The sequence below is a fragment of the Caretta caretta genome, chromosome 2 (assembly GCF_965140235.1).
Source record: "Caretta caretta isolate rCarCar2 chromosome 2, rCarCar1.hap1, whole genome shotgun sequence".
Lineage (NCBI taxonomy): Eukaryota > Metazoa > Chordata > Testudines > Cheloniidae > Caretta > Caretta caretta.
Window position 1 is genome coordinate 217,289,278 of NC_134207.1, and position 25,818 is coordinate 217,315,095.

At 41.7% G+C, this 25,818-nt stretch overlaps 1 protein-coding gene across 2 annotated transcripts in view; it reads left to right on the top strand.

Moving 5' to 3' along the window:
* Positions 1-2,905: 2,905 nt before the first annotated feature.
* The window catches only part of VWDE (von Willebrand factor D and EGF domains), a 73,023-nt gene continuing 50,110 nt past the window's right edge, over positions 2,906-25,818 (top strand). For both annotated transcript variants that reach the window (XM_048837198.2, XM_075125836.1), the window contains exons 1-3: positions 2,906-3,569; positions 13,191-13,375; positions 20,409-20,640. In XM_048837198.2, coding sequence (XP_048693155.2) covers positions 3,488-3,569; positions 13,191-13,375; positions 20,409-20,640 — 499 coding nt within the window. In that variant the 5' untranslated portion in view covers positions 2,906-3,487. The remainder of the gene's footprint in view (positions 3,570-13,190; positions 13,376-20,408; positions 20,641-25,818) is intronic.

The window sequence follows — 25,818 nt, forward strand, 5'->3', positions numbered from 1 at the left end:
TGGTTAGCCAGTGATGTAATGTAAGGCTCATTTGTGTAGCTTTACTGTATCCCAAGACTATCAATGAAAACCATCAGAGACAACTGCAAACAATCAAAACTACTAGGAGGTTAAAAAGTGACTTTACAACAACCATGGGATCACCCTGTCTCTGAACAAGGACAAAAGGTTGTTTCTGTATCACAGAGGAGAGAGAGGTCTTCTGCATCCATTCACTGAGGAAACATCTTGTGGAGCAGGAGTGTTTCCATGAAAGTTTGGATCCTGGTTCCGGTGAAGCCAGCAAGCTCTACAACAGACTAAACTTTGGGGAGACCCTACTTTATTAGATAAGAAAGGTAACTATTAATAAGTGTAGGCCCTAGTTTGTTTTATTATTTTGTTTTGTATTGTAACCTTTTGTTGCTATTGCTATCTTGTTTCTAGTGGAAACTCTATTTTCACTTAAATTAATCTTTGTTCTATTATAAGTGCTCATAAGCGCTGTCTTATTTTAAACATGACAAACCCACAGGGGTGATGATTTAAGGTAAAAGTAATAAACTGGGGTATGTAGCTCCTTTGTGGCAGAGGATCTGGGAATTCTCTGACTAGCCAGACCCAGGGACTGGAAGTTACAAGAGAATGTTTCAAAGGGATACAGGGCCTGGGGAATGTTTCAAAGGGATTCAGGGACTGGGGTGCACCTATTGTTAACCTGTAAGGCAAAATCCAGGCTGGCACAGACCAAAGGAGACTGCTTGAGTAGCTAACAGGCTGGTGGCATTAGGGCTGCCATCACAGGTAACGCTATCTCTTGCTAGAGGCAGGGGGTACCTCAGTGACTTGCGGTCCTGGGAACACAGAGAACCATCACAACGGCCTATATTTTTTCCACTTTATGTTCATTATAGTTAAGCAATTTGAGTGCACACACAAAGATAAACACAAAAAGATAAAAATGAATGTGTGGGAGCATACCAGACCTAAATGATTGGTACAATTACACATGTCACTGCTATATCACATTAGGTTAATAAAAAATAAAAATTAGAATCCCATAAACCAAAGGGTTTTATGTTTCCAGACTCAGATGTCCTGGTACATTCTGAATACACTATTTATAGACCTGCATGTGTTAGGTTTCAAGCCATTATGTACCAAATAGGAAAAATACTTGAGAGCCATAAAATGGTAAGGGCTTGAGCCAAAGCCCATTGAAGTCAATGAAAAGACTTCATTTGATTTCATTTGGCTTTAGATCAGCCCCTAAATATTATACATATGTATTCCACAATTTAGATTAAATCTTGTATTGCTTATCCAAACCACGTTACATTAGATTACTATAATGAAGTCTTTGAGTACATAAGTCAAATACAGTATATACAACAGGTCAAACATGAAAGAGAATTAGGAGCCAAAATACACTAAAGATGTCATTATTTATAAAAGTTAAACAGTGTCAACATGGAGTACATTTACAAGGTAGTGTTAAAAATCCTCTGTGAAAATTTTAAAAGCATTTTGAAAAACAAATGCCACTCAAAAGCCTTACAATTTTTAGCAAAGCCAGTGGAATCCACATTAGCAAATTTAACCTCTTATGATGGTGTAAAATTAGCCATAGAATGAATTCAATAAATAAATGCATATAACAAATGAGCATTCTCAGTTCATACTGATCTGGTGCTGTATACTGAAATGTGATCTAGAACCAAAGATCCCAATTCTGCACTAAAATCCCTTAGAGTAAGGGTTGTTAATCTTTTTCTTTCTGAGGCCCCCCCAACATGCTATAAAAACTCCACAGGCCACCTGTGGCACAGCAACTGTTTTTCTACATATAGATTAAAAGCCGGGGCCAGCGCTAGTGGGTAGCAAGCAGGGCAGGAGCCACAGGGGGCCCAAGTTGCTTGGACTTTGGCTTTGGCTTCAGCCTCACATGGCGGGGTTCTGGCTTCAGCTTTCTGCTCTGGGCTCCTGGAGTCTAACACTGGCTTAAAGGTTAACACTAACACTTAAAGGTTTTCTTGCTCCACTATTTCAGAATGTTGAATACAGAATTTCACTAGGGTCAAATAGCACCTCTCTGCAGAGCCCCAGCAGACCTCAGTGCCTGCTTTACAACAGTCTCTGTAGAATAATAGTTTTCTTTGCAGAAGTTTAGTAGAATGGAATATGTTGTTTAAGTTTTAGGTGTCCTGTGTATACAGTGAAAAGAAAAGGAGTACTTGTGGCACCTTAGAGACTAACCAATTTATTTGAGCATAAGCTTTCGTGAGCTACAGCTCACTTCATGGGATGCAGCTCAGGAAAGCTTATGCTCAAATAAATTGGTTAGTCTCTAAGGTGCCACAAGTACTCCTTTTCTTTTTGCGAATACAGACTAACACAGCTGTTACTCTGAAACCTGTGTATACAGTGATCATACTTCCAGACTTACAGGTGTCAGTGCCATTTATTTATTTTAGGGCTTCCTTTGCAAAGGGGAGGGCAACAGGGAAATTCTGCAAAAGTGTATGTACTTGCTGTGCTCCTGCATTTGCCAGCAAAAACACTTAAATGCCTGTGCAGAATGGATAATTTGTTAATGGACACAAATAACTTACAAGCCATTTGCAAATATGGGAGCTTTGCAGCCTTCTTTGAAAATCTGTCACCGTAAAGAGATGCTTTAACTCTTATGCTAAGATAATGAACTCAAACACTGCAGCTTATGAAAGTTACTCCAGTGTTTGGGTCTTTTGCTGTTGTACGTTCTGGCGTTTTAGAGAAGTGTTCAAAATCTAACAATAAAGCTAGCTGAAACTGGCTTTTTTTGCATTTCATTACATAATCAAAAACGGGGTCCCACTTCTGTGAAACCGGGAGCCCCAGGGTGGGGAGCGAAGTGGAGGACCCATTTTCTCGGTCTGCGGACACCTTGGCCGAACTGACATGCAGGGCAGGGGAAAGGTCGGATGGAAAACACAGAATCCCACCAACCAAAACTGGGGAGTGTCCCACGCAGCTCGGGGATTTCACAAGCCAGCTGCAGCGCCGGGGAACGAAGGCACGCCAGAGCGGACAGCTCCCAGCGCGGCTCGGCGGCAGGCACTGGGCGCTCCCCGGCGTCACAAGTGCCTGTGTCCGGAGGCCACGCGTCAGCCGAGAAGCTGGCGAGCGGCAGCAGAGACCGCCGGGAGAGCGCGCCCCACAGCCCCTGCCGGCCGCAGCTCCTTCCCCGCGCTCCCCTCCCTGCTCCGCTTCGCGCCAGCTCCGGCGGCTGCGGCTGCTGCTTCCCGGGAGCCGGAGCGGGCGCGTGAGGCCGTCCCGGGACCGGGCTGGCTCGCGGTGCCTTCGCCTTGTGGAGGCACCTTAGCGCCAGCAGCCCCCGCCCCTCCAGGCGCAGGCACAGAGTTAGAGCGGCGCCAGGCTGCTCTGCTGAGCGCCGGGGCAGGAGGCTGCGGGGGACTGAAGGGAGGAAGCCCCCAGCACCCTTCTGAGAGTAGCCGCCTTCTGGGCAATGCAACTCCCGGCGCTGCGAGCCTGGCCCCTCTGGCTTGGGCTGGTGCTGCTGGGCCTGAAGGCAGCGCCCTGCCAGCAAGGTAAGGGGTGGCGCGGGGGTGCTGGATGTAGCGAGTGCGAGTGCGGGGGTGGGGTTGGGAGCAGCCTTGGAGCTATCCCTGAAGCAAAGACTCCAAAATCATGGACAGACTGGGACCAGCTTTAAGGGGACGACGACCCACCTTGACGCCCCCCAGACTGGGGCCACTCAGGTGGGAACTCTCCACCCCGCTGCTTCCCCAGTTCTTTCAAATCCCTTGTACCATTAGCTGTTTGCTCAGAGGGGGCGATAGACCACTGGGGGCCCTAAGCAGGAACATTTTGCTCCCCTCACACATAAAAAAGCGGGTGGGGGGGGAGGGAGAAGGTCCTTGAGCTGCACAGGGCCCTAAGCAATTGCTTAGTCTTCTCCCTCCCTCTACTTGATACTTTGTCCAGAAATTTTCAACTTCCCCATGACTTCTGCCAATTCTCTGAACGCCAGATTTTGCCAGGAACACCCAGCTTCTGCTTTGTTCAGCCGGTTCAGGGATGGCAGGTACTTGCTCCTGTTCTTCCTTGGGGCGGGGGTGTTATGTCTCCAATGCTGGGAAATGAACTGCTCTGCAATAGTCATTCCTTATCCTGGCAGCGTAAGCACTGACTATTGAAATAAAGCTGACCAAGGTGTTGGGGAAAATACTGTTTAACTCAAGTAGATTTTCTGACTACAATAATGCCCAAGGCTTTGTCTATACTAGCACTTTTGTCAGTAAAACTTTTGTCTGTCAGAGGTGTGAAAAAACACACCCCGACTAACAAAAGTTTCACCAACCAAAGCGCCAGCGTGGACAGCGCTGTGTTGGTGGGAGATGCTCTCCCTCTAACATAGATACTGCTGCTTGTGGTTTAATTATGCCGGCGGGAGAGCTCTTTCCCGCTGGCATAGATCGGCTACACGGGAGATCTTACAACGGCGGAGCTGCAGCAGTACAGCTGTGCCACTGTAAGGTCTGTAGTGTAGGCAGAGCCTAATTGACCCATTAGCCATAGTTTCTTCAAGCACATGTATACATTAAGAGCCTGATCCAGTGACAATTGATTTTGATATAAAGCCTCCCATTACTTCAGCAGGCTTTGAATCAGACCCTTAGTAAAAATACTGTTTTACCAGTCTCCAGCGGGAGCCATGCACTCCAAATCATGAAGACTCCCGTCAGTAGTGTCCCTCCTCTTCTCCTTTGTTTCCACTTAAATTTATATTGACTTTCCAGTCTGGTAATTATATATAACTAACTTTACTGGAAGAGGAAAATTTAATGAACTAGAGAAATTCTGAAAAATTCTTTTTCAGTATTATGTTGCTATTACAATCAACCTCTAGAAAGGAAATGCATAATTTAAAATCGTTTAACATTCTTAACTTCTCTCCACTCTTTTCTTAAACATGTCCTATTATCCTTAACTATTGCAGCACATGTGGTATGTATTGTCACACCCTGACCTGAGACCTCTGCAAAACCAAGAATTAAGGATTGTTGTGAGTTATAAGATGTCTTAAACATTTCTTATTTTAGTATTTTTTGGGGGAAAATCCACATAAAGAATTGATAGAATAGTATGTTATATGCTGAACCATTACACTGTATTATGTTAACATGTTTACACATTTTTAAGTGTCATATAAATATTTAAGAATGTTAAAAACTCAAATTGTCAACATAATAGGCTGCAAGAGTTCTAACATCTGTAACAATTTAATTCATAATTAAAACTAGAGCAGTAGCTATTTTTATATATCTCACGTCTAGTTTTTTGAAAGAGTGATTTTATGGAAATATGTATTATTTCATCTCCATTGCCGAACAGTGCTGCGATGGATAAAGGCTCTGTAACAGTTCTATTTTATATATCGCAGACATTAGGATAGCCAACGGGACTACATGTTCTTAAAGTCAAGCACAGTTGTAAGCACTTTCCTGGATCAGTGCCAGAGTGCTCAGCAACTTGCAGGATCGAGCCTATAATGAGTAAGCCTTGGCACAGGAAGCATAGCATTCCTGAAGAAAATGTTAGAATAAATATTAGAACTGAGAAACAATGAGGTTGAATCTTCCTTGAAGCTCAGAACCTTCTGTTAAATAGTGGTGTGGATGCATGGGAAAGTGTGCAGGTGTTTGGGGAAATGCCCATTGAATATGAAAGAGAAACTCAAATTTTAACAAATATTTGCATATTTTTCCATGAGTCTCACTGTACTGTTTTTCATCAGAAAATATGTGCTATAGTACCTAGACAAAATAGGAGAGTTTGAGTTTCTCTCAAAAAGAGCTGATTTTCCTGACATTGGTTTTTTTGTAATTTTGTAAATTACACCAGTGTAGCTCCAGTGATTTTAACTGAATTATTTCTGTTTTGCATCTATGAGAGAGAATTAGATTCCCAATCCAAATTTTGGATTTCTTTATTTTAAATTTAAGTCAAGTCTGTGATGTTACTCTACTGTGCAGTTTTATAGTTTAACTGTAAGATTTCTTTAATTATCTTAAAACCAAATAGTTAAAATGTAAACTTTCTATTAAAGTACTTACCCTTACTAAACATGGTAAGATTTTTTAAATGTCCCTCCCTCTTCCCCCAAAAAGAGAGAGAGAGAACAAAGATGAATCTTTTGATGTATCTGATTGTATTGCACTCTGTCAGGAAAAGATGATTTTCACATAATGGCATATTTTATTATATTGCAAATTAAGCTCTTGAGATTACTTCTTATTTTCCTGGAGTGTCATTTTATGACTATTGCAAATAGGTTCCTCCAATGGCATGTCATAATTTGTTTTTAATATCTATATATATTTGCACATTTGTATATGAAAACATTTCCTACATATGCCCCATGATAGGCAGTGCTGGTAGCACTGCCTATAGTTTAGGTTGCCTGACAACTTTCCATTATCAGACCTTGTTTTCAGTTGCTTATAACTTTGCCAGTTTTAACTTTTGGGGTTGAAATTTGCCAGGTGTTGGCCTCAGGCAGAACTTTTTTGGAAAGTTTCAGCAAAAAGGTTAATCTATTTCTGAGAACAAGATTAAAGGAAAATGTTTGGCCCACGTTAAAAATATTTATAACTGTTTAATTGAGTCTCTCTAGTGTTGCCATGATTTGGAGCAGGCAGTTGAAGTTTGGCATGGAAGGCAAGGAAGGAGTGTCACCTTGCTGTCTCAAAGTGACTTTTTCTGTCCTTGTCAGAATCCATCAAAATTTGACTGAGTTATAAGCCTATGAAAATTACTGTTTGCACATGCTCAGTTGAGAGTTTTGTTAGTTTCTGGTCAGCAAAATTCTCCAAATTTTCTGTCTGTACTGAGCATGGTCCACCCCTTCAGAACTCTGTACCAGCCACATTGAGCATGTTTTAACAAGGGACTTTCTCATTGCACCTCCTGGCTGCTAGGGGCACTGTGGTGCCAGGCACTGGAATTGGGAGCAGAGAAACTCTCTCCTGTGCTCTCAGTGCTCCCCTGTTAGGACTTATGCAGAAAGTGAGAACTAAGGGGAAGCAGCCTGAAACAGATGCGGAGGTAAGGAGAAGAATGTGGGAGGGAAGACAGGAGCAGGTTAGGTGGCTGGTAGGAGGAGCAGCAGAAGAGTCTCATTTGTAGAGAATATGCCCTTCAAGAATCCTCAGTTCAATTTCAGGTTCTGCAGGCCTGACAATACCATCAACAAATAGCTGTGAACCTACCTGGCAAAGTGTGGGTTTAGTCCCCTTTTAGTAGGGTGACCTTACATCCTGTTTTGGCTGGGACAGTCCCACTTTTAAGCCCTGTCCTGGCTGTCCCGACTTCTTTTCCAAAAGGAGGCATTTGTCCCGTTTGTCCTTGCTGACTTGATCAGTTGACAAGAGCAAACAGGACAAATGCCCACTTTTGTCAAAAAAGTGGGGTGCAGTGCAGAAGGGATGAGCAGAGATGCCAGCCCCCAGCAGGGGGAGGCAGGGCTGGAGTGGGGGAAGCAGTGTTCCAGCATGCGGGGACCCATCCACAGTGTTCCAGCACCTAGGTAACAACCTCCTGATGGGACTCCCGCAGGGTTCCAGCACCCAGGCAACAGCATGTGGTGGGGGGTCCCTCAGTCAAGTGGCTGGTTTTTCTCTTTGGGAAATATGGTCACCCTATTTTCTAGTGACTGTTCCACATAGAGAATACAGCCTATTGTTGTTATCAGTTGATTTGCAAGTTCCGGTGGCAGAGGTCTGTGCTGTGTGTTTAAAGGTTCCAACCCTGCTCATGATCCATGATGGAATTTCTGTTTTTTCAGTTTTCTTTTTAAAAAATGTAGGAAATTATATACAAAAGACACCAATACCTCTGTTAAAAGAATGTTAATGTTGCAAAGTCAGACACTCAAAGACAGAGGGGTAGCCATTTTAGTCTGGATCTGTAAAAGCGGCAAAGAGTCCTGTGGCACCTTATAGATTAACAGACGTATTGGAGCATAAGCTTATCTGTCGAAGTGGGTATTCACCCACAAAAACTTATGCTCCAATATGTCTGTTAGTCTATCAGATGCCACAGGACTCTTTGCCACTCAAAGACAGAAAATGCCAGAACTGAAGTTGCCCATGCAATTACTGCTCTTGTTTCTACGGAGTTCATTGACATAGAAAATTCCATGAGGCAATGAATAAGTCTATATTCAGTGCAGGGTTTCGATGACGTGAAGTAAATAAGTTTTGAAACCACACATTGAATAATGAGGATAAAAAACAGCCAACTATTGAATAGATATCCATTCGATGAGCGCCATCCATCCTGGGTACTGAATTAGACAGGAGTCCTGTGGAATAAAAAAAAGATCTGATTATATAATTAGCTGGGGTTCCATAATGCATGAGCAGAAGGGGGCAGAATTAAGGTTGTATGGGCTGAGCACTTTTGAAAGTCTCACCATTACTTTAAAAGTCTTTAGAGTGAAACTAATTCCTAGGCAAAGGTTCAACACTAGGCTATGCATGACTGTGTAAGCCATATGTAGAAGTCTTAAGTGGATCTTTAGTAGGGCTGGCCAGAAAAAAAATTCCCACTGAAAATTTTGACTTTTCATTGAAAAAATGGAAAACTTTGAGCCAAGCACCCCCCCCCCCAATTTTCCAGCTTTCAGCCCATTTTTTTCAATAAAAACTTAACATTTTCATCAGAAAGCTCTTTTCACTAACAAATTTGTTTAATTGAAAAACCCAGTTTTCCATTAAAAGAATTTTTATTGAAATATTTCAACCAGCCTTAGTTTTTAATGCATAAGCCTTGTGTCAGCCTGCTGCAAAGGTGAATTTCAGGCATAGTGAATACAGACGACAGTTGTTCGCAATGTGCAATTTAAAAACAAAAAATTGTATATGCTAGTTTCCTAGAGTATCCAGTTATACAACGCAAACATTGCACACACAAAGAACAGTTAGTTAATATCCCTGATCATGACAGTCATTTGCAGCTGTATTGCAGAGTGGGACCAGAATGCAACCAGATGTTATAATATGCAACATAATATTTCAAAATGAGAGATACGGAAAAGTTAGCATATCTCCAAAGACAGCAAAAAGTTGCGTATGTGAATAGCTGGATCACATTCACAAACCATATGCATAATGCTGTGAACTAAGTAAAAATATCCATTATTATCTGATCTTTATTTTAGGATTAATGATCCTGTGACCTTTTGATAGGAAAAAGTTTATAATTACTCTGACACTATGCCAAGAGGTAGAAGTGATATGCATAATCAGTATGATATCTGCATATCAAATTAAGATTTCAGTAAAATGAAAGGTTTGTCTGATGTGTAATTTGACTCAAACACTATACGTAGTCATGGAGAAAATAATTAGTACTAATTGTTAGAGAAGAGATTCAGTTACAGAAAGGGAACCACTGAAGGCACTGCCACATTGTGTAGGCAGAAGAAACATATAAAAGATAGAAGACAGAATGAAAATTCTGATTATGGTTCATGAGCTACTTATGTTGAAGCCTGTTTAGAGAACATTTGAATAATAGACATGACTGACCTTTGATTCTCACAAGGGTTTCCCTCAAATTCCGATGAAGGATAAATTCTCCGTAAGGTCATCCTGTATGGACATGAATAGCCTACAGGGTATTGCAAACAGTGCAAAAAAATACAGTAGTGACATAGTCCATCACATCCACTTCCATCTGCACTTAGATGGTGGAAGATAAAGCTATTGGTATGTGCTTGAGTTGCCTAAAGGCATAACAGATTAAATAACCAGTCTTTGGAAGACTGCAGGATCCTTATATTCTGCTTGAAAGAGATGAGATCTTTTGTTCCACTAGGACATCTTCTGCATTAGAAAGAGAGGATTATGTGATTTGGGAAGCTTACTCACAAGTACGTTTATCAGAACAGTGATATGAAATTTTTTTATTACCAATGCCACAGTGAATTAAATGGATACATTCTTTTATCCTATATATCTCACATAGAATATATATATCAATATGAGCCAATTGCATCATACAACTTGCAAATAAAGATTCAACACATAAAGATACAAAAATTGAAGAAACAGTTGTGGTTCACACTGCTAGTATTCAAATAGCAGGTCAGCTCCACTCCATTTGCTTGGTTTATAGTTCTACTTGACTTATGGTTCTAGTATGGTGAGTGTTAAGATTAAATGTATGAGTCCATATATGAAGAAACACCTTAACAATTGGCACCAACTGGTGCCTTTTTTAGTAGTTTCACAAAAGGCAGTCTGCACCATCCTTTCACTCCTAAAGATTATTCTTTACCTCTTCTGTGAGTAGAGAGAGACTATCTATTGCTGGCAGTATCAATCTGGTATTTTTAATAAGCAATATAGTTTTAATATTTTTAAAGTTTAGGTATTTTCACAATCTAGCTTCCTTTCTTAAGAAAGAGCAGCCATTCACAGATTTATTATATATGGTTTTATCTGTAGAAATTCCATCAACAAGAAGCTTCTTACTTTTAATAGATCAGCAAAGCCATCCCAATGTCTCAAGATCAGAAGCTCAAAGCTTTTATTGTTTTATTTCCTGGAAATGTTTCCACCTTTTTAAAAGCTGTGGTTAAAATTTCCTTCACATTTTGTTGGTGGAGTGCCTCTTGTTGGCTTTAGTAACTGCAGTTTTAAGACTCTGAGGCTAGAACATCACTTAGACGTGCAAAAATATATCCATGCCTGTGCATCCATAGTTGTAATTACACTTGCTACAATTTATTGTGTGAGTCAGATAGCCTTTTGTGTATGTAACTAAATGTCTACCCATTTCCACACCCGTTTGTGGGAATTGCCTGCACATATATGGTGTTCTTGTGCAATTAGGAGTAATCTTGCTCGTCATGTATGGGTTTCTGCTGTCATATGTCAGTTTCAGTTGACCACACTGTGAAAAGATAGATTGAGTGCAAGGGACCTTTGGAGAGTCCTTAGTCCTTTAGGAGTAAGATTTTTACTTTCCTATTATATTCTTGACCACCTTCTCCTATTTTAGATTAAAAGGTTTCATGTACAACAAATGAATTATGAAGTTAACACCTTGAGCAAAAGTGCTTTTTGCAGTATTTACATAACCATGGCCTCCATAATTCTTTGAGCTAGGCTTAAAGACTAACATAGTTATCAGATCATGTTTGCTGTCCATAAAGATAAGAAAACAGCCATTATAATACAGATACCATTAATCATGGCAAAGAATTGTGCTAACACATGATTATTTTGTAGTGAAAACAGACTCTTACTGTATTTGACAAATATAACTTAATTTGGCACTAACAAGATCAGAGTTTTGGGGCCTGATCCAAAGCCCGTTGAAGATAACGGAAATAGTCCCGCTGACTTTTATGGGGTATAGATCAGGCCCCACTTCACTTCTCAACTCCTTTTCCTCTTTTCACTGTGTTGGAGTTGCCCACAATTCCTCTTGGAGTTTCAGTCCTTTTCTCTTCAAATATTTCTTGACAGTGTCTTTCCATTTTATTCTTGGCCTTCCACATCCTTTCTTGCTGTTCTCTTCCTCCCATGCTTTCTTTGCTGATTGTTCTTTTTCCATTCTTATCAAATGACCACCCTACCTCAGACATGCGCTTGCCAGCCTATCTATCATTGAGAGCTCGAAGTTCATCTTCCCTCTAATTTCTTCCATGCACACTCCATATACCCTCCACTTGCCTGACATTCTCTTCAGTATATTATTTTCAGCAACCTGTATCTTCTTTTCTTCCATCTCCATAAGACTCACTGTTTCCAAACCGTAGAGCAGTTTGGAATACACACAGCATACATTTTTCCTTTCAGTTTGGTACTGGTCCCTCAGTACTCCTGTTACGTTTTTTGCTTTCATCCATTCACACTGAATTCTTCTTTTCAGTTCTCCAAATCTCTCCCTGATGGCATTAAATGTACTTCCCAAGTACACAGTTCTTTCTTTTGATTCAGCTTTGTCTGGACACTTCAATCAACAGCTCTTCTTCCACCTTCCCTACTTGCATAACTTCAGTTTTCTGGGTGTTTACCTTCAAACCATGGTCTTCAAACACAGATGTCTGCTCTGATACCATATTTATCAATTCCTCTTTGCTGTCAGCCAAAAGGCCCAGATCAACAGCATACATCAGTTTTCTCTTTGTCTCCACAGGCTTGGTTCTCCTACTAATTAACTCCATAACTAGGATAAAGAGAAGTGGACATCGCACACTGCCTTGTCTCAATATCACTGTCATCTCAGAATTTTCCGAAATTCCCTATGTTGTTAGCACCTTAGCTGTTGACACTCAGTACAGCTTCTCTCCACTTCATGAGACCTCCCTCCCATCCATTTCAATAGTCCCTACATCTGCTCCCATTGAGCCAAATCATATGCTTTCTCAGCATCAATATATGCTATGTAGCAGTTCCACTCTTCATTTATCATTCTTTCAAACTTCTGTTTCATTGCAAATATTGCATCTGTCATCCCTTCCTAAGGCCTTATTGCTCCTCTCCTATATTTTACTCTACATTGCACCTTAACCTTGCCTCCAGAGCTCTCTCAGTGACTTTCAGAGACTGACTTAACAGAGTGATGCCCCGATTGGTGTTTGTATCTCCCTTACTCTTGCAAAGAGGCATAATCAATTCCATTCTCAAGCCATCTGGTATCCTATCTTGATCCCAGCAAACATATAGTAATCTTTGAATCCACTTTACTCCAATATCTCCAACTGTCTTGATCATATCAAGACTTATCTTCACCAGTTGCTTTACCTTTCTTCATCTTATTCAGTGTTTCTGTCTCTACAGAGATCAGTACCTTTTGAGACTTCCCCATACTTGTCAGGGTTACATTCACTAGCAACTCTCTCTTCTCATTTTACAGCCTTTGAAAATGTTCTTTCCATACCTCTTTAGGGTTAGTCACCACACTGTTCCCATCCTTCACACATAAGATTTCTTCATATCTTCATGTTTAATTGTTCCTCTTTTTTGCCAACCCAAAAACCAACAGATCAGGCCCCAAGTGCAATAAAATTTGGCTAGCAATACTGTAGTATTTTCATGTTTTCTAGTTAAGAGGATTTAAAACCTTCTATAATAATATTTATTTGACAGACAGATTATATCTTAAATATTATCTTATATTTGTTTCCACAGCTCTTGAATGTTACCCTAGTGGACATCAGATCCTTCAGAGTCCTTACCGAAGCGTTGATTTTGATTCATCACAACTACAGCAATCAGCTATTCAAGATCTCATATGTGACCATTCACTAACACCAGGATGGTACCGCTTTCTAATATTTGATAAGCCAGCTGAGATGCCAACCAAGTGTGTGGAGGTATTGGTGCACCGCATTTTGTATTTCAGATTTAACACATGATTTTTCTTAAAATTTTCATAATAGGATAGGTACCTATCAAAAGGAAAATAATTAAGAATACTTATTAGTAGGACAAAAAGGTGAAGTCACAATCTAGCTTGCTGAAAGCTTGTACAGCACCAAGCAGGCTAGAGTAGGAGACTCACAATTGCAGGGACATCACATCATTAGTGTACCTCTGCCCAAAAACAGAACAGCAGGGAGAGCAAATTAAATTCATTTTTTAGCATTTAACCAGCTGAAATTTACAGCCACTACTAGGTGGGCTTTCTTGATGCTAGTCTATTTAGGGATATTAAGGTTTTAAAACACAAATGTAAGGCTAGTGGTTTACTTAAAAATGTTCAAAGCAGTATACATGATTTTAGCCCCTTGATTCCCCTCCTAGTGAGCTAATTTTAAAATGTACACTTTAGGAGAAGATATTAGTCATAAAATGTTGCTCCGATAAAGGTAAATGAGAAAGAGCTAAGATTAGTTTGCCTCTGACCCCTAAAATCACATCAGATACAAGAGTCATCCTTAACTCTGGATTTCCTAGGTTTGCAGTGCTTGTTTTTGGGATTATTACAATATCTCTGTAATGTTTTTATCCTTAAATTACTGACAGATACTCTCAACCTTAACTCCATTTTAAAAGAGTTTTGTCTTGGAATTTCCATGGTCTTTTTTAAATTAAAACTGTCATAGTAAACAAGAAAAGAGAATGCTACTATGTGATATTTCTTCTAATGATTTGAAAATATGTGGGATCAACTTTAAAACAAAACTTTAAAACTTCACCAGTACACCAATGCAGAATAAAAGAGCCATTGCAGACTGGCTGATTAAAAGGGATTTATAGCTCTGTGTTTTAAGAGTAGCACAAAGCAGCTGAAGTGTAGCAGTGATTCTGACTCTTCATTTGCTATTGATTTATTAGTGTAGAGGGCTGTGTTACAGAGACCGATGTTATATGAAAGGAAGGGCAGGGGAAGCTCATTTCAGAGCCTGATGTCTCTGGACTCCTGTGCTCATGCCTCAGATCCCCCTGCGGTGCTGCCTTGGTGCAGAGCGGAGCCAGAGCAGCAGTGTCAGGGGGGCTTTTCAAGCCCTGATGCCCAAGCTAGTATACAACTATGGTTTAAAACAGTGGGTCAGGACCCAAAGTGGGTCAGGACCCCATTTAATGGGGTGACCAGGTCTGACATTAGACTTGCTATGGCCTGGGGCTGAAGCTGAAGCCCGAGCCCCACCTCCCAGGGCGGAAGCCAAAGCCCAAGGGCTTCATCCCTGGACAGCGGGGCTCAGGTTACAGGCCCGCCACCCGGGACTGAAGCCCTTGGGCTTCGACTTTGGCCCCCCCACTGGGGCGGTTTGTCTCGGGCTTTGGGTTTGGCTTCCCCCACCCAGGGCGGCAGGGCTCAGTCGGGCTCAGGCTTTGTTCCCTCCTCCAGGGGTCGCATAGTAATTTTTGTTGTCAGAAGGGAATCACAGTGAAATGAGTCTGAGAATCCCTGACAGAATCTGTAAACAACAGTGAAAGATGAGCCAAGTCATCTACCAATGAGAACTCTTGACATATTTGTCCTGTGTTCCTTTTATCACTAACTCATTATAACCAATAGAATTGTTACCTGCAAATTAGCTATGGAGGAGGAGTGGTGCTATCACAATGGCCCCACTTAAGACTTTTCTGAGCTGTTGACCTTACCCTGTCTGTAGCCCATGTAGTCATAGTGATTATAAAATATGGTCACTAAGGATATGTCTACACAGCAATTAAACACCCACAGCTGCCCCATGTCAGCTGACTTGGGCTCACGGGGCTCAGGCTCCAGGGCTGTAAAATTGCAGTGTAGACATTTGGGCTTGTGCTGGAGCCCGAGTTCTGGGACCCCACGGCTGGGGAGAGCCCCAAAGCCCAGACTCCATCTGAGCCTGAATGTCTACCCTGCAATTTTATAATCCCACAGCCTGAACCCTGCGAGCCTGAGTCAACTGACCCAAGCCAGCCGTGGGTGTTTAACTGCTGTGTAGCCATACCCCAGGAGCCTAATTTCTTCAAATATAACTTGTGCACAACATTTCAATTAATTTTAACCATGTAAAATGTTTGAAGTTTCTACATTATTCCATTAACAAGATCATTCAGAACAAGGAAAAGACACAGAAGCTAAATTTCTTAAAGGACATATCTTAAGATTAGTTTTAATACAAACTAATCAATTACTGGTAAATTTTCTGTACAAGTATTCTGTTTTTACAACTGTAAGTTTAGGGGAGGATGCACTTTACTTTTCATACGTTACAAAGCAGTTGAATCCTTGCTCTAAGTTCAAACTGGAACTCAAACTTAACTGTGAAGCCACAACCAGCATCTCCATAATAAATTATTTCTAAAAAATAACCTTCGGTATGTATAATAGGGTCACTTACCCAATCTGGCATTAAGATACCTATGCAACAATTTCTCTTCCCTAGGATCCTTCTGTAACCAGGCTCTTAGCCTGTTCTCTGTCACCTTCTGCCAAGACTTACCTAGGCTCCTTCCTCACCTCCTCCCCATAGCAGGGTTGGTGGAACAATTTGTATAGTGGGGATGCTGAGAGCCACTGAACCAATTTGTAAACCCTATGTATGATGGAAACCACTTCAAGCCAGGGGGTGCCCCAGCAGACCTAGTTCCAGCACCTGTTCACCATAGGGAATCCCCATTGATTATGGAGGAGCCTCCCCAGCACATAGTTTTCCTCCTAGCACTCCACATTGGATTCCCACAGGAAGCCCTCACTGGTCTTTCTCTAGTTCCTGGAGTGCCTCCCACCACACTGTTGTTCCTGCCAGCTCCGTTTCCACGCACAGCACGGGCTGTAGTTTATCTCTTAGCTAGCCTAGCTGTCAGTCACTTGCTTTATGGACTGTCACTCCCATAATGCGTGGGGTAAACCAGGCACAGATGAAGTTGGGCCCAAATTCTCTCCAACCTTGTGATAGTACGTTGACTGGGTAATTGCACGTCTAACTGACATAGTTGTGCAAACAAACAGGTATTCATCCATTTTTTTTGTATATTTGCAGAGGCCAATTTGAAAATTTAAACCCAAATATTTAATTCTTTTTAAAAAACACATTTTAAAAACATATACAATGCAATATAGAGTGTCAGAGCATAACTGATAGATTGAAAAAAACCTGGCTCTTTACCTAAGCAGTACATGTCATTTATAAACTGTTTTTTCTATACTTACTGGCAAAAACACATCTGTATATATATATCTAATCTCGTGGGCCAAAATAAAACAACTCAAGTAAAAAAATGAAAGTTTGTTTTGAAAATTCCTTTCATTTTGAGTCCCTCTGACTATTAGAAAACTTTTAATTTGAGCTACAATGAACTCTTTGCCAGAGATTCAAACTCAGCCAAACGCTCTGTTCCAGACTTTCTTTAAAACAAAATCTCATCTCACTGGACTCTGTTCACCTGGTAGGTTAATGTTGGGCTTATGACCTCCTAGATTCAAGAGATAAAACTTCCTTCTGTGATCATTATCTTCTGTGGTAGGCTTAGTGTGTCTGTATAAGAACAAATTCTTTGTAGGCCATCACAGTTCACTCTATCAGGAAGTCATCTGAGGTAAAAGGTGATCCCAGATCCTGCTGGAGAAGACCAGACTGAGACTTCTCCAAAGGTCATACAAAGCTCAGAATTTCAGGTCCATGATCTTCATGTGAGTTTTTTCCAAGTGCTGGTTTTAACATCACTGCACTAACTCTTTAGCAGCAAGGTGGTTTTCCATTTTTATTATAAAATAAATGTTCTGGAGAAAGAGAATAATATACCTATGTCCTCAAGGTGTTTCTTCTCAGATGTCTTTCAGTAGAACACCATATTTAGAGAGGGGACCTTTTAACATGAGTGCTTAGTCTGGTAAACTCAGAACCATTACCTTTATTATTATTGCTATTATTATTTATTATTTGCATTGCCATAGCGCCTAGGAGCCCTAGTCATAGTCCAGGGCCTCTTGTGCTAGGTGCTGTACAACACAGAACAGAAAGTTGATCCCTGCCCCAAAGAGCTTAGGCTACTCTCATGCTCCAGTTTCTTTTGCTCTAGTGCAGGGGTTCTCTAACTTCATTGCACTGCAGTCCCCTTCTGAAAACAAAAATAACTACATGACCCCAGAAGGGGGGGACCAAAGCCTGAGCCTGCCTGAGCCCTGCCACCTCAGGTGGGAGGGGGGGAGCAAAGCCAAAGCCCCAGATGGGAGGCCAGTAACCTGAGTCCTGACACCCAGGGCTGAAGCCCTCGGGCTTCAGCTTCAGCCCTGGGCAGTGGGGCTCATGCTTGGGCTTCAGCCCAGGACAGTGGGCCTTGGGCTTCGGCCCTGGACGGTGGGGCTCGGGCTTTGGACCCAGACCCCAGCAAGTTTAATGCCAGCCCTGGTGACCCCATTAAAACGGGGTCGTGACCCGCTTTGGGGTCCCAACCCACAGTTTGAGAACCGCTGCTCTCGTGTGATTGGGAAAATTTGGAGTCTCATGCTTTAGTGGATTAGAACCATCTCCATAACTTCCAGATTTGTTCTCATGGCAATGCCCATGACTAATATCTTTGTTAAGCTATGAATCGCACTGCAACTACACTGGTTTGTGTGTGTGATTTTTTATTTATTTATTTATTTATTTATTACTAATTTTCCCAGAAAAATTCCATTCTGTGGTGAGATGTGACAGGTGGTATTTCACAAATTATTTAAAAATACTGTCTGTCTGCTTTTATCCATTTTAATTTTTGTGTTGCTATTTTTATTATTTGTATGACATTAGAATCTAAAGATCTCAAATGAGATTGGAGCCCATTGTTCTAGGTACTGTGCAAACATATAATGAGAGATAATCACTGCTCTACCAAGCTCACAACATAAATAAACAAGGTAGGCAAAGTGGTGGAAGAAAAAACAGGCACAAAGAGGTGAAGTGTCTTGCACAAGATCACACAGCAGATCTGTTGTATTAATTTAGATGGAATATATGGGCTAAAGGTGTTAACATAATCCAGTCACTGTCTAACACTAAACAGTATTAAAGAAGGTTTGGCGTTTGGCTTACAGAGACCTCCGTCTGCTTATTACCATGCCAAACGCATTCCTTCTAACCTTTTATTAAAGATACAAAACCAAAGGAAAAATAGTTAAAGAACTTGAAATGTACAGTATTAAATAAGACTTTATTCTTAACTATATACTTTGTTCCCCTTCCCTTTACCTGGAGAGAGTTTTTAGAATGGAAACCCCGCTGGTTGGACAGTCTTAGCTGGTTGCAAATGTGGTAATAATTGTCCTTTTGAGGAAAAGAGAAGAAGTTTGGTTGAGATGGGCTGGAGTTGTTGATCTTGTTAACAATCCCATTTCTGAAGATGACAAAACAAGACAAACAGACTCAAAAGGGGGAGAGGAAAGAACTGTAAAGATAGAAAATGTAGCTTCTGTCTCTTATGTTGACTCTCACTTATAACCTCACTGTTGAAAAAAGCACGGGCACAGTACATGGTCATATCAGCCACTCCGAGATCTGGCAAACTTGTACCAGTATCAGGCTGCGTAGAGCACTGCTTTTAGGTGCCTTCTTGGTCACAGACTTATGGCAGTGGTGCAGAATATGCAATCTTGCCCAGCTAAGCCAGACTCTTGTAACACAGAAGGAAAAAGGAGAGAGAGGGGAAAGAGACAAAATACGGTAGGGAAGGAAAAGGACACATGGGGGTGAGGGGAGGGACAAAGTCTTGCATCTCAGGTGGTGGTTGGAGTTTATCTGGAGCCAGTGAAGTTGGAGATTTCCTCTGGCTTCCTCTCTCTCTGGCCTGGTCTTGTCAGGCATTACTCAGGATTAAGGTGAAGAAGGTGGGGCTAGTGAAGCTCTTTCCAGTAGCCAGTTTTTCTCTCAAAGTCTCTTTCTTTAAGGAACCCAAAAGGGACTGATGGGTCGAATAGCTCATCTACTCCTTATTTTGTCCAGTCAGGCCTAGTTTCAGCCACACCAGTTTTGGTTCACTGATTTCTGGTTCCCCACTTCTCTTGTTTACCAAGCATGATGTTAACATGATGTTAACACAGTCCCTGAGTTATATCAGTAGGCCTTTCTGTCTTGCTTTTGCACCTTTTCCCATCGGTATTTGTTATTCTAGGTTATTACAATAACTTATTCACTTACACTCACTTTTTGGAGTTGAAGTCACAATTAGGGTAAATTGGTACACTCAGTTATCACAATAGGTCAATGGCAGAGTTGACCTTAAAAATTCTTCAAAAAAAATCTTCAAAATTCTTTCTTCATTCAACTAGCATGTCCTCTGTTTGATAGCCAGTTTTAGCCTGAACCAACCCGTTGCATATGGGTCCCTATATCACTCAAACATTTGCACATCACAGGAATTACGTCATCTGCTTTTGATGAGCGGATGTAGAACACAGGGGTTCTTCTTCAGATGTGTGGTATGGCAGCCCACAGCATCTCACAATCTGCCCTAACAGCCTTACATGTATATTAAGCAGTAGGACTGACAAGAGTGAAACCTGTGTGGACCCACAGGTGAGAAAAGCAATTTATGCCCAGTAGAATCATTAGTTAGATAAAGTACAGCAGGGCTTAAAATGTATGTATAGGCTTCTCTATGGCGCTCATCACCGTAATATAAGAGTGTCTCTTAACAGTAATGAATTTGTCCTAACAAGACTGCTGTGAGGTAGGGAAGCACTATTACCCCCATTTTAAAGATGGGGAACCGAGGGACAGAGTGATTAAGTGACTTGCCCAATATTTGTGTATATTGTGTATTTGCATTCAACTATGAAAAAACACCACACACATTTCCCATGTGGAGATGAATTCCCCATTTACTAAAAGCTGGTGTAGTAAAATAGTTAAAAGCATATGAACCTTGCATTAAACACCAGAGCAGCTTGGTACTGTATTAACTATTTTAAACTGCTTTTTTTTCGTGCTAAAGATGAATCACTGTGGAACGCAAGCCCCTGTCTGGTTATCTCTGATGGAGTCAGAATCCATGCCTCTACCTGGTGAGATCAAACAATTAACAGCTTGTGCAACGTGGCAGTTTTTCTTCAGCACTACAAAAGACTGCTGCCTTTTCCGAATCCCTGTCAGTGTGAGGAACTGTGGAGAATTCTTTGTTTATTTGCTACAGCCCACCCAAGGATGTATGGGGTATTGTGCAGAAGGTGAGGAAGCACATCCTATCATTCTACAAAATCTGTGTGTGTTAGTAAATATCTCTTACTCATTTTTTTGATATGGCATTCATTATTTTAATGTGTTGTTCCTTGCTTGATTTGGCGTCATATTGAGTGAAAACATACATTTAGAATTTTTCCCGTAGCCTTTACTTGTAATATTGATAGTGTAGATCAATAATTTGTTGAGATACCATGGTGAGATAAAACTATATGTATGAATATATTTTGTTGAGTTATTGGGTATTTAAAAATACAAGAAATTCAACTTTGCATATATCAGTTATTAGTGGTTTGATCCACTAGTAAAATACCTCTTGTGTCTTGCTATAATTAAACTTTTCTTTCTGAAGAGTATGCACATTTTATTAAAAAAAATTTAAGTTGGAAACACCAACAAATAACAAATGTGTTTGTATAAATGGGGTGTAAAAGAACTGGAAAAATATCTTTGTAGAGTACCTGTAAAGACCACCTGGTGTTCCCAAGGGAATTGCAACTAGTCCCAAATGATCAAGTGTCTGCTAGGATCCTTATTCTGCAATTAGATTTTTTAGCACAGGTCCCTATGCCAGTACAGCACCCCATCACATGGGCTAGAGGGTTCTGATCAGGGCCGGCTCCAAGCACCAGCTTTCCAAGCAGGTGCTTGGGGCGGCATTCAGAATGGGATGGCGGTCCATGTCCCGCGGCGGCAATTTGGCGGCAGCTCCGCTGCTGTTGAGGCAGCGGCAGTTCGGCGGCAACTGCTTGGGGTGGCAAAATTGGTAGAGCCGCCCCGGGTCCTGATTCAGGAAAGCACTTAAGCATGTGCTTAAATTGGGACCTATATTTGTACTATCAATTTTGTACAGTCTTTTTGCAGATGCAAATTTAAAGGCGGGGTTAAGGCCACTTTGAAAATTTGGTCTTTAATGTCATCTTCACAAAAACTCTGATTCAAGTGATTTTGGATAACTAGGGAAAAATCTCACCAATCAAACTCTTAGAATTTAGGAATTTGTGCTAATGTACTGCATTAGTAGCAAATCAGAGTAGTCTACTCTATCATGTATGGAAATGTACAGATATTTTACCTTATAGCAGTGGTTCTCAACCTGTTAATTGTAAGCTGCAGATTGAGAACCACACCCCTCCACCCTAAAGACCACCCACAGTCCCCTATGCCCAGAGCCCCTGTTCAGAGCAGGGCCAGGAGCAGAGCCCTTGGTACAGGCCAGGCAGCCGGACCCCAAATCCTGCTGTGTGGGGCCGGGCAGGAGCCAGAACTGGACCCCACTCTGCAAGGCTGGGTAGCAGCCGGGATCCCCAGCACCGAGCCAGGAGTGGAGTGCCCAGTGGGGCCGGCAGCCAGCACACGAGAAGCGGGGCCAGGAGCACCTAAAACCTGGGGCAAACCCCTAGTTCCCAGAGCCCGCACTACCCACAGACCCACTTTCTAGCCCTCTGCCCCACTGCGGCACTCACCAGCCCCCTGCTGGCAGGAGCGCTGGTGCAGGCTGCAAGACGCCAGCCCCGCCCCCTGCCAGACCAGAGTGGCAAATTTTGAAATTTTTTTTGCACATAGCTGGGCTGCAGCTGTCTGTTAATTGAGCCGCATGCGGTCGCAGGTTGAGTACCGCTGCCTTATATATTATTTTAATTAATACAGATCTGCTAATGCACTAAATCACATTATTTTATAAACAACTTGTGATGCGGTATTCACACCACACTAGCCTAGGAAGGGTTAATGAGGCTGAGAAGGGGCCAGTTAAGTGTATAAGTCACAACTGAGGGAAATTAGATGGCCTAAGTAACCCTGGATTGCTGATGGAGCCAAGCAGAAAAGGAACAGATGAGCCTAGTATAAAGCCAAGAAGATGGCAGCAGAAAAGGGCTGCAGTGAGGGAGTCTATAGCTATTCTCTGGACATAGGTGAGGGAAGGAAGGAAACCTAGGGGGAGAATAGGAACCCTGGGTATCCAGGCCATGAAGGAAGGGTTACCCAGAAGTGTGATGAAGCAGAAGCTTGAGAGAGGCAGAGTAGGAAAAGGCATTAGCGAAATGGCAGCAAGGTGAGATCTTGCAGATATTGGCTGCTGATTAGCAGGTCCCTAAGCTGGAACCAGGAATAGAGGACAGGTCTGGGTTCCCCGACAGCCACTGAGGGCAGCGGATTTGGAGACTGCCTGGGATGGTTTGTCCTTTGGGATTTTGATACCCTGGATGGGGGAAAACACATAGTGACTTTGTTGGAGGGGCAAGCTATGAGGAGGGAGCACCCGAGTCAGAGAGAGGGAGAGCGGTGCTGCTGGCAAACAACGGAAGGTGAGGTTGGATCTGGAAGAAGCTAATTTCCAAGCCGTCAGGAGAAGGCACCCTAGTAGAGAGTGTACCTCATGACATGACGTAATAGATTAGAAAAGTTCCATTTACATCTGATGACTCTGTTAACAGAAAAGTTTCTTCTACTAAAAAAGGGAGAGAGAGGGTGTGAGACACCAGTTAGAGATCTGGTCAATGGATTTCATGGGCCTCAAACTCCCACTATTAATCTGATATAGGAGAGTAACAGCAGTACCTGGCAAAGGGTAGCTGCATGGGTGCTCTGAGCCTGAAGCACGTTTTGAAGCCAAGAACTTCTTTCTGCAGCTTTACTGGGGCTATGTCAACACTAGCACTTTTGTCATATAAATTATGCTGCACAGAGGTGTGAAAAAACACCCTGAGTGATGTAAGTTACACCGACAGAAGAGCCAGTGTGTACAGTGCTATGTCAGCGGAAGAGTGTTTCCCGCTGACATAGCTACTGCTGCTTGTTGGGGGTGGTTTAATTACATCGATGGGAGAGCTCTCTCCCATCACTATAGAGTGGCTAAATGGGAGATCTTACAGCGGTGCAGTTGCATCGGTACGCTTGTGCCACTGTGCTCTCTTGTGTAGACATGGACTGAATTTTGTCATATTTTCATAAGAACGGCCATACTGGGTCAGACCAAAGGTCCATCTAGCCCAGTATCCTGTTTTCTGACAGTGGCCAATGCCAGGTGCCCCAGAGGGAATGAACAGAACAGGTAATCATCAAGTGATCCATCCCCTGTCACTCACTCCCAGCTTCTGGCAAACAGAGGCTAGGGACACCATTCTTGCCCATCCTGGCTAATAGCCATTGGTGGACCTATCCTCCATGAATTTATCTAGTTCTTTTTTGATCCCTGTTATGGTCTTGGCCTTCACAACATTCTCTGGCAAGGAGTTCCACAGGTTGACTGTGGATTGTGTGAAGAAATACTTCCTTTATTTGTTTTAAACTTGCTGCCTATTAATTTCATTTGGTGACTCCTAGTTCTTGTGTTATGAAAAGTAGTAAACAACACTTCCTTATCCACTTTCTCTACACCAGTCATGATTTTATAGACCTCAATCATATATTACCTTAGCTGTCTCTTTTCCAAGCTGAAAAGTCCCACTCTTATTAATCTCTCCTCATACCCCTAATCATTTTTGTTGCCCTTTTCTGAACCTTTTCCAATTCCAATATATCTTTTTTGAGGTGGGCGACCATATCTGCACACAGTATTCAAGATGTGGGCGTACCATGGATTTATATAGAGGCAACATGATATTTTCTGTCCTATTATCTATCCCTTTCTTAATTATTCCCAGCATTCTGTTTGCTTTTTTGACTGCTGCTGCACATTGCATGGATGTTTTCAGAGATCTCTCAACAATGACTCCAAGAGCTCTTTCTTGAGTGGTAACAGCTAATTTAGACCCCATCATTTATATGTATAGTTGGGATTATGTTTTCCAATGTGCATTACTTTGCATTTATCAACACTGAATTTCATCTGCCATTTTGTTGCCCAGTCACCCAGTTTTGAGAGATCCTTTTATAACTATTCACAGTCTGCCTGGGACTTAACTATCTTGAGTAGTTTTGTATCATCTGCAAATTTTACCACCTCACTGTTTACCCCTTTTTCCAGATCATTTATGAATAGGTTAAATAGGACTGGACCCAGTACAGACCCCTGGGGGACACCATTATTTACTTCTCTCCATTCTGAAAACTGACCATTTATTCCTACCTTTTGTTTCCTATCTTTTAACCAGTTACCAGTCCATGAGAGGACCTTCCCTTTTATTCCATGACTACTTACTTTGCTTAATAGCCTTCCTTTGGTGAGGAACCTTGTCAAAGGCTTTCTGAAAATCTATTATACTATATCCACTGGATCCCCCTTGTCCCCGTGCTTGTTGACTGCCCTCAAAGAATTGTAGTAGATTGGTGAGGCATGATTTTCCTTTGCAAAAGCCATGTTGGCTATTCTCCAACAAATTATGTTCATCTGTGTGTCTGACAATTTTGTTCTTTACTATAGTTTCAACCAGTTTTCCCGGTATTGAAGTCAGGCTTACTGGCCTGTGGTTATCCTCCAGTCATTTGGTACAGAAGCTGATTTAAGCTGAGTTAGTAGTCCTGCAAGTTCACATTTGAGTTCCTTCAGAACATCTGGTCCTGGTGACTTATTACTATTTAGTTTATCAATTTGTTCCAAAACCTCCTCTAATGACACCTCAATCTGGAACAGTTCCTCAGATTTGTCACCTAAAAAGAATGGCTCAGGTTTGGGAACCTCCCTCACATCCTCAACTGTGAAGACCGATGCAAAGAATTCATTTAGATTCTCCGCAATGGCCTTGTCGTTCTTGAGTGCTCCTTTAGCAACTCGATCGTCCAGTGGTCCCACTGGTTGTTTAGCAAGCTTCCTGGTTCTGATGTACGTAAACATTTTTTGGTATTACTTTTTGAGTGTTTGGCTAGCTGTTCTTCAAATTCTTTTTTGGCCTTCCTAATTATATTTTTACATTTCATTTGCCAGAGTTTATGCTCCTTTCTATTTTCCTCACTAGGATTTTACTTCCACTTTTTAAAGGATGCCTTTTTGCCTCTCACTGCTTCTTTTACTTTGTTTTTTAGCCATGGTGGCTCTTTTTTTGGTTCTTTTACTGTGTTTTTTAAGTTGGGGTATACATTTAATTTGAACCTCTATTATGGTGTCTTTAAAAAGCTTCCATGCAGATTTCAGGGATTTCATTTTGGCGTTGTACCTTTTAATTCCTGTTTAACTAACCTCCTAATTTTTGTGTAGTCCCCTTTCTGAAATTAAATGCTACAGT